Raw genomic sequence first — 8600 nt, 5'->3', positions numbered from 1 at the left:
TTCACACTTTGTGGACAGAAGTTGGTAAGTTTAAAACAGGTTAACAAGGAGAAAAAAGGGTTAATACAAAAAAACATTATTGTAAAGGTAAATTTGAATACAAACATGTTCTAAGAGTTCATATGAGTGGTAAATTTGTCATACAGTTGATACTAGCCATTTTCCATTTTGGTATTTCGCGTGTACATGACCAAGAAATGGATTGAGCCAAGATATAGTCCCCAAGCAAAAATTTGAGTAATGAAAAGTAAATGGCTCCATTCGACTGTTTATAGGGATTCAGCTCGCCAATCTATTCTCAAGATTGGTTGCATTCAGCTTTTGAGACTCTCTCCCCAACCTAATTACAGATTATACAGTAAGCATAGAGTTTGAATTATTGTATTCTCTGTTCAACCATAGAAACCTCTTTCCAATAAGAGAAAAGGTTATCATCATTGGCTGCCAAGATCATTGCACCAAGCAAATGTTGAATTGTTGCATAAACCTCACCAGATTGGGGGTGAGATCTATCTCCCGAGACAAACTTATGCACACCATGCTTCACCTGTATCAAACTATAACCAGCCACCACCTTGAGTTTCTTCGCCCTCACCAAACTCCTCATCCTTGCAACCTCTCCCCACACCCCAGCACCAGCATACATGTTCGATGCCAAGGAATAACAAGCTGCTTTCCCGGGCTCTAATTGAGAGACATACTCAAATGCCTCTCTTCCAAGCTTGGTGTTGCCGTAGTTACTGCATGCACTCAAAACTGCACCCCACACACTAGCTCCAGCTTCCACCCCTGATAAGAGCATCTCCTTGATTAACTCCCGTGAGTGCTCAAGCAGCCCAGTTCGGCCCAGCAGGTCCACCATGCATGCATAATGCTGCAAACTGGGTGACGATCCAGGATCATGAACCATACTTTCAAAAAACAGACGCCCTTCATCAACCAACCCTGCATGGCTGCAAGCAGACAGCAAGGAAACAAACGTCGCATTATTCGGCTTTAATTGCATTCCTTTGAACAATGCTATAGCATCCTTTCCTCGGCCATTAAAACCATATGCTGAAATCATTGCAGACCACGAGACTATATTTTTCTCTGGCATCAAATCGAACACTTTCTTGGCTAAATCTACATCCCCACATTTGGCATACATGTTCAAAATAGCAGTGCCAACTGCAACTTCCTTTTCAAATCCATTTCTGATCACAATACCATGTGCCCATTTCCCTTGGTGTAGCGACGCTAAAAGTGTGCATGCTTCGAGAACGCTTAACATGGTAACAGAATTGGGCTTCTCATGACTCAGCTGCATGTCTTTGAAAATACTGATCGCTTCAAAGGGTTTGTTGCAGTGAGTGAAACCAGCAATCATTGTGCTCCATGAAACCAAATTCCTGATCTTCATTCTATGAAACACTTGCTTAGCAAGCTCTAACAGTTCACATTTCATGTAAGCATCCATGACAGAGTTCAACACATGAAGAGTCTCAAATCCGCTTCGAATTATTACAGAGTGCACAGATTTGCATTGATTTGCATCTTCTATGTACTTCGATGATTGAAGCAAGTTAACCATGGTTACTTCATCTACTTCCATTCCTTCCCAACGCATTAAACTAAATATGATCAAGGCCTCCACATAATGCTCATTATAAACTGAACCAGATATAATGGAGTTCCACGAGACGTTGTTTCTCAGGTTCATATTGAAGAACACCATCCGAGCATCATCAATGCCATCACACTTTGAGTACGCGTCTATCAGAGAATTCCCAACAAATGCATCAGATTCGAAACCCAACTTGACTAGGCAACCATGTACGGATGTTACTCGACCTATTTCACCAATACTTGAACAAGCTCGAACTACACTAACCATCGTGAGGCCATCTGGATTAACATCCTCTGAATCCCACATTTCCCTGAACATCTGCAACCCACAATGGGCTAGCCCATTCTCCACATACCCAGCAATCATCGTGCTCCATGTGATGACATCCCTGTCATGCATTTCGTCAAACAATTGCTGCGCATCTTCTATACTGCCAGATTTCGCATAACAGTTCAACAATGAATTTTCAATGGACAACACAGACGAGAAACTACTGCGGATGACGAGCCCATGAACCTTCCTGCCCTCTTGGATAGCTCCCAACACGCAACAAGCTCGAAGAACAATAACCAATGTCGAGATATTTGGAACCAATCCACAAGCTCTACCCTGCATAAACATATAGAGCGTCTCATCTGCACTACCATCATCAATATATGCAGCCATCATCACGTTCCAAGATACACAGTCTCTCCTCAACATGACATGGAAAACACTACATGCAGAAGCTATCATGCCACACTTGCTGTAAAAACCCATGATGGAATTGGCCACAGAGGTTTCTGAATCAAATCCATTCTTCATTACAATGGCATGAAGGCAAGTGCCCTGTTTCAGGAACCCGGGCGAAGCACAGGCTTTAAAAAGGGAGGAATACACAGAAGGGTTTTCTACAGAGTCAGAGCTGTGCATGCTGTGATACTCAGAAAACACTTGCACCGACTTGTCCTCCGAAGGAACCTCATAGTGTGTGAGCCGTTTACCGGCAAAGAACGGTGCAACAGGCTGAAACCATGGCCGGAGCAAACCTTCTGGTTCATGGAGCAAAAAGTTTACAGCCAACCGACTTATCGGCGTTTTCGTGAAGGACATGAAAGCCCCTTAGTTTCATAAACTCTCTCTCTCTCTCACAGAAGAATTAAATCAGAAAAGAAAGAATAAGCAATGACAAATATTCACCAATCAGCTAAGATCTTGTAGATATAATCGCGCAGCTCAACCATCAGGAATGAGCTAAATCAAAGATAGATATGACGGGGCATATATATATAGATAGATATAAGTACAAGTATAAGGTAATACATTTTTTTTAATAAAACATGCTAAATAGTTTTTTCGGATTTTTTTATTATTAAATTTTGATCAGAGAGATCTATGTACTTGATTTCACAAGAGATTCTCAGACATGGGTGGGTTGGGTTTTTATAAGGTTAAAAAATCAACAATCCAAAATCTTTGTAAATTTTTTAGACTTCAAATATTTTTTTCATCAAAAACACACAAAGTGTGGTTTCCTAGTAAATCGATCATGCCCAACACATTTAGGAGGTCAGAACCACAAAAAGTTAACCAAAAAACTGAAAAACCTATTTAACATAGATGTATTACTCTATATATATATATTAATTTTTTATCTTTACATTTCCTTAAAAAAATATATGCCAACTACCCAAAAACTATTCACTATTTTAAGCAACATCAAAGCTTAATCCCAGCTTGATGAGAGAGAGATAGAGAGAGGGGGCCCTCCTTTTTTTTTGTTTGTTCAATGACAATACGTGAACATAAAATGCCGGATCATGTGATACAATGGGACTGCACGGACCCTCCTTAGGTGGTCTGCAACAGCAATTTTGTCTTAAGAGGGCCCCACCAAAATGCAATCAATGCCTTCTGGCCGATTACCTCATTAAATTAAACATGAAAATCTGCTCAAGCCCTCGACTTGCTGACTCTTTTAATCGAGAGATGCATGCATGACCCATCTCATCTCCACCTTGCTGTTATCATGCTCAACGGCATCGTAGTCATCAAAAAAATAAAATAAAATCACGATCATGGAGTCATCTGATGTTTTAAGTGAACCAAGCATGCCCGCTTTCGCTTTCGAGGATTTGACAATTTAAAATTTCGAATAAAATATGGGCTGGCTTTTAAATACTGACAATATCGCACGATAGATACAACCTTTGTTTTATTTTGTACAGCCTGAGGTCAAATCTTGGGGAGGCTATCCCACCCCAACCTGGTGAAGCACTTTCGGGAAGGCAAGACCCTTACCAGAAATAGAACTATACCATTGGGTTTTGAACCTGCAACTGCCCAACACAAGGTGACGTGCACTAGCTGCTCTTACTAGACAAGCAAAGGCCCGATTGCTTGCAGACAGCAAAGCAGGTTATATGCCCCCCTCTCCACCGAACACACATTGTTTGCTACATAGCATGTTAGGAGGTCTGAATGAACACCACATATATAAACTCATGGGGCTTGTATCCCTGTGTATGTCGGCATCACTTAGCATCAGAGTACGGTACGATTGCAAAGACTTAAGTACCATTTTTCGTCATTCTCGCCAAAAAATGGTGGTTTGAGAAAAGAACAAAAATGTCCTCCATCTAAAAAAGTGAAACGACGGTTTAAGATCCTTCATCTAGAAAAGTGAAAACTTTGATTCAAGAATAATGTTAACTTTTCAAAGTCCAAACATTCTGTTTTTGCACTAAGCAATAAACTTTTGCACCATCTGCTGTAACAGGAGCTCCCTTTGATGACACACCTTTTGTCGTCGTCTGCTGCCCCCGAACCCTCTTTTGTTGTTGTTTGCTTCCACTGGAGAACCATTTGCCGTCGTCTGCTATCGCTTGAGTACCATTTGTCATCGTCTGCTATCGTCGGAGCATCATTTACCGTCGTCTACTGCCATCGGAGCAACCTTTGCCTTCATCTACTGTCATCGGAGCACCCTTTGTCGTCGTTTGCTGCCGTCGGAACATCCTTTGTCGTCGTCTATGCATTGGCAACATCGTTGCCACCATCGGTTATGTCTATCTTCTGGGTGTTTCTCCTCCACTGTCAGATTACCAAAACTCGTATCATTTCGGTGAGTTTTGTGTAAGGTTTCGTTATGTAAACAAATCAATTTGTAAATCTGAATGTTAAATCTTACAACTGGTTTTATTATTCATGCTCAATAATACCTATTTTCATATTGAAACAAATCGATTTATACTTATCCACCTTCTGAGTGTCAAAAAATAGTTAGCACAATTTGTTTTTATGAAGCAACAACAATTTATATGTTTGAAGCAGTAACGATTTAATGAAATTACCATGATTTGTACTTAAATTTGATAAATCGTACAATAATGTTTACATATGAAGCCCAAACGTTACAACGATATGTACTTATGAAGGTTGTGATTTCTATAATGATTTATATATTTGAAGCAATAACGATTTAATGAAATTATCATGGTTTGTACTTAAGTTTGATAAATCGTACATTAATGTTTACGCATGAAGCCCAAACATTACAACAATATGTACTTACTTAGGAAGGTTGCGATTGCTACAACGATTTCTAAGTTTGAAGCAACAACGATTTATACATTTAAAGCAGTAACAATGTGTATTTATAAAGTTACCTTGATTTGTACTTAAGTTTGCTAAATCTTATAACGATGTTTACTTATGAAGCCAAATATTGCGATGATTTGTAACGTTTTTGTTTAACGAATGGGATAATTTATAATATTATATACTGAGGGAGGCAGTTGTAACATATAATGATGATTGTGCAGGTTAGCAATGTCTAAAGCTCGTCAGACAAGAAATCCACTACCGTTCGATTTCATGAGACTTAATGAAATGATCTGTCATTCCCATCTATATGAACGTTATGAAGGGTACCAAACTATAATGAAGATTGAGAATGATAAAAAATGGGACAACGCATTGAAATTGTATTATGCGAAGCAATATCCATCAGATATTGAGGTTAAAGATCAAAGGAAGCATGAGCAAGAACTAAAGAGGAAGAAGAAGGATGACGAAGAAAAGGAAAAGCAAAGGAAGGAGGAAGAGAATGAAAAGCTAAGGCAGATGAAGAAGGAGGAGAGGGAGAGGGAAAGACAAAGGAAGGAGGAGGAGGAGGAGAGGGAAAGACAAAGGAAGGAGGAGGAGGAGGAAAAGGAAAGACAAAGGAAGGAGGAGGAGAGGGAAAGGCAAATCGTTATTGCTTTAGCATTTAACTTTCATTAGTGTAAATCGTTGTAATCGTTAGCATTCTTAAGTAATGACCATTGCATGATTTTGCATTCTTTAGTACAAATCATTATCGCTTTAGCATTTAATTTTCATTAGTGTGAATCATTGTAATCGTTAGCATTCTTAAGTAATGATCGTTGCAGGATTTTGTATTCCTTAGTACAAATCGTTATTGTGTGTAAATCATTATAATCGTTAGCTTTCTTAAGTAACGATCATTGAAGGATTATTTCTTTGTTAGTACAAAACGTTAGCTTTTTAGCATTTAACATTCGTTATTGTAAATCGTTGTAACATGTAGCATTCATTAGTATAAATCATTTTAATACAAAGTTGTCATTAGTAACAATCATTCTAATATGTTTAACACTCGTTATTATAAATTATTTTAATATTTAGCATTCATTAACATGAATAATTATGTCTATATCTAAATCATAATCTTCAATGTACAAGTTGTGTGGAGACCATATGGAGATGGAGAGGACAAGGACCAAGAGATTGTTGCTCAGACTGCGAGTTTGTCTGCCTGCGATATTTGACTGTTTAGCAATTATGAAGCCGAGTTGCAGCATGGTAGTCGAGTTCTCCTACAAGCTGGCTTGGGTCAGTCTACCCCAAAGCAGCCTGTGAAAGTGAGAAGGAAGATGAAAAGTGGCGGGGCCAAGAACATGAATTGACATGATCGCTTCAGGGAACAATTGGATAGTTGAAACAAAGGAGGTGTTTGTGCCATAGTGTATGATTATAAAGAACGACAATATGATCCCAACTATTTCAAAAAATATTGGGAACCCATGCATCAAAATATGGAGATTGAGAATAAGGAATGTGAAAATGTTGGGAACCCATGCGTCCCTCATGTCCCCCATTATGTCATCTCCCAACATAGAAAACACGTCCATCGTGTCCGTCCGGCTACAACAATGATTCTCTCAGTTACAGTACATGATGAGGAGCGAACACAACTCACAAAAAAGAAGGTAGTCTCCGTCACAAGGTTTGAGATGTTGAAGAGGGAGAATAAGAAGTTACAAAAGCATGTGAGATAAATGTGGTCACTGGTAGAGCTGATTACCGGTGGTTTTAATAAGATCGCAAGAACCAAGAGGCCACCAAAGAAAGAGAGTCTACCAAGAGAAAGAAAGAGACGATTTATATGTCAAAGTCCATCTGATTCATCAAGTGCCATTGAATAAACGTTATATGATTTTTTTATCTTGATATTTATTTGTTGTAATTCTATAATTCTTTGTTGTAATTCTATAATTTTTTTTTTGTAAAGTGACATTCTCTAAATGTATAATTCTTTTTTTAATAAGCGTAACACACAAGTGCCACTGAACAAATCATTGTAATGTTCGGCCTTCATTAAAAAAAAATCAAAAAAGCATTTAGCATTGTGTACTACGCAAATTATGGATTGCTTTTACGCGCATTCTTCATATCACAATTTATACAAATATTGATAAAAGGATGAAACAATTTGTACGTATAAAGACTACGTACTCTCACGATTTGCTACATTAAGATCTATACAACCATGCCACCAAAACCCATCAAATAATCGAACCAAATCTATTTGAATATCCTATTATGATTTGCCTTTATGAGCTTTGTTTAAGCAAACAATACGTTTCATCGCGATTTACACAAATTAACACGATGTTTAGACTTAGTAAAGAAAAAATTGACATTGTCATTGTTTAACTTGCTCTGGGACAAAATCTGGTATAATGATTCAGAAACATTATATGTACAACAATTTATCTTATTGTGACTTAGACTGACTGATAAAAGGCGAATAAATACAAATCTACTTAGATGATACATTACAACCACATTCATTTACAAAATATGAGTATTTAGTTACAATACATGACTATCATCATCAAAGAAAACATATATCATCATCAACATCATCCCCATGTCAAAATAGTTATGTGCTTCGAGTACAATCCAGGTGCACATGAAATCCAGCTTGCTTTCAGGCAGAACTGAAGTATATCGAAAGTATGGAATGCAACAGGCAGAGAAGATGCAACCCGCACGATTAGCACCTTCAGTTTACTGAGTGGACTTCGCTAGTTACAATACATCATGGAAAGCTATTTATGGGAGGACATTTCCGTCAAACACATATCTATCTTTTAGAGACTCCCAATTTTACAGAAGGGATCATAAAAACAACCATATCATTCATCATCGAGTTCATTTTCTGCTGCAAAATGATTCCATGTGTAGCTGAGGGTACATCCTCTCCAAGAAAATGAGCTCAAAATGATTCTATGTACAACTGAGGATACTCTCATTGCACTGCACCATTTTTTCATGAAGTATATCGAAGATTAGGCAAATATTTTTTCAACTGCAAAGTATGGTTTGCGAACAATGGAGGGACCCAACAGTAGGAATAGATGAAATAGATGAACATCAGCATCACCCCCTGTCTATCATGCATAATATTTGTACTTGCTCCGATATGACGACAATGATTGAAGATGATTATGGTCGTTATATTCTGCGTAAGCTTCAATATACTTCATGATAAATACACCACAATAGTATGTGTCATGAATATATCGATGTATACACAGAAAATAATAATCATAATCATCATTGAAAATTATACAGATATTTCCTCACGGTGTGAAATAACTATATTATCAGCATCAAACCCCATCTATCAAGTACAAGTAGAAGAAACATAGAAGAACAAAGA

The 8600-nt window shown here is 38.0% G+C and overlaps 1 protein-coding gene across 1 annotated transcript; it reads right to left on the bottom strand.

Annotated features, from left to right (window-relative positions):
- Positions 1–376: 376 nt before the first annotated feature.
- LOC149818048 (pentatricopeptide repeat-containing protein At2g17210-like) lies at positions 377–2701 on the bottom strand. The gene has a single exon (XM_089986136.1). The coding sequence runs from the start codon at positions 2699–2701 to the stop codon at positions 377–379; it is 2325 nt and encodes a 774-aa protein (XP_089842262.1).
- Positions 2702–8600: the final 5899 nt, after the last annotated feature.

This window comes from Nuphar pumila, chromosome 13 (assembly GCF_984573655.1).
Source record: "Nuphar pumila chromosome 13, dmNupPumi1.hap1.1, whole genome shotgun sequence".
NCBI lineage: Eukaryota > Viridiplantae > Streptophyta > Magnoliopsida > Nymphaeales > Nymphaeaceae > Nuphar > Nuphar pumila.
The sequence above is the reverse complement of the archived record's forward strand: the minus strand, read 5'-3'. Positions and strand labels throughout refer to the sequence as shown.

Excerpts from the sequence above, each read along its gene's own strand:
- LOC149818048 (XM_089986136.1), bottom strand. The coding sequence starts at position 2,701 with ATGTCCTTCACGAAAACGCCGATAAGTCGGTTGGCTGTAAACTTTTTG.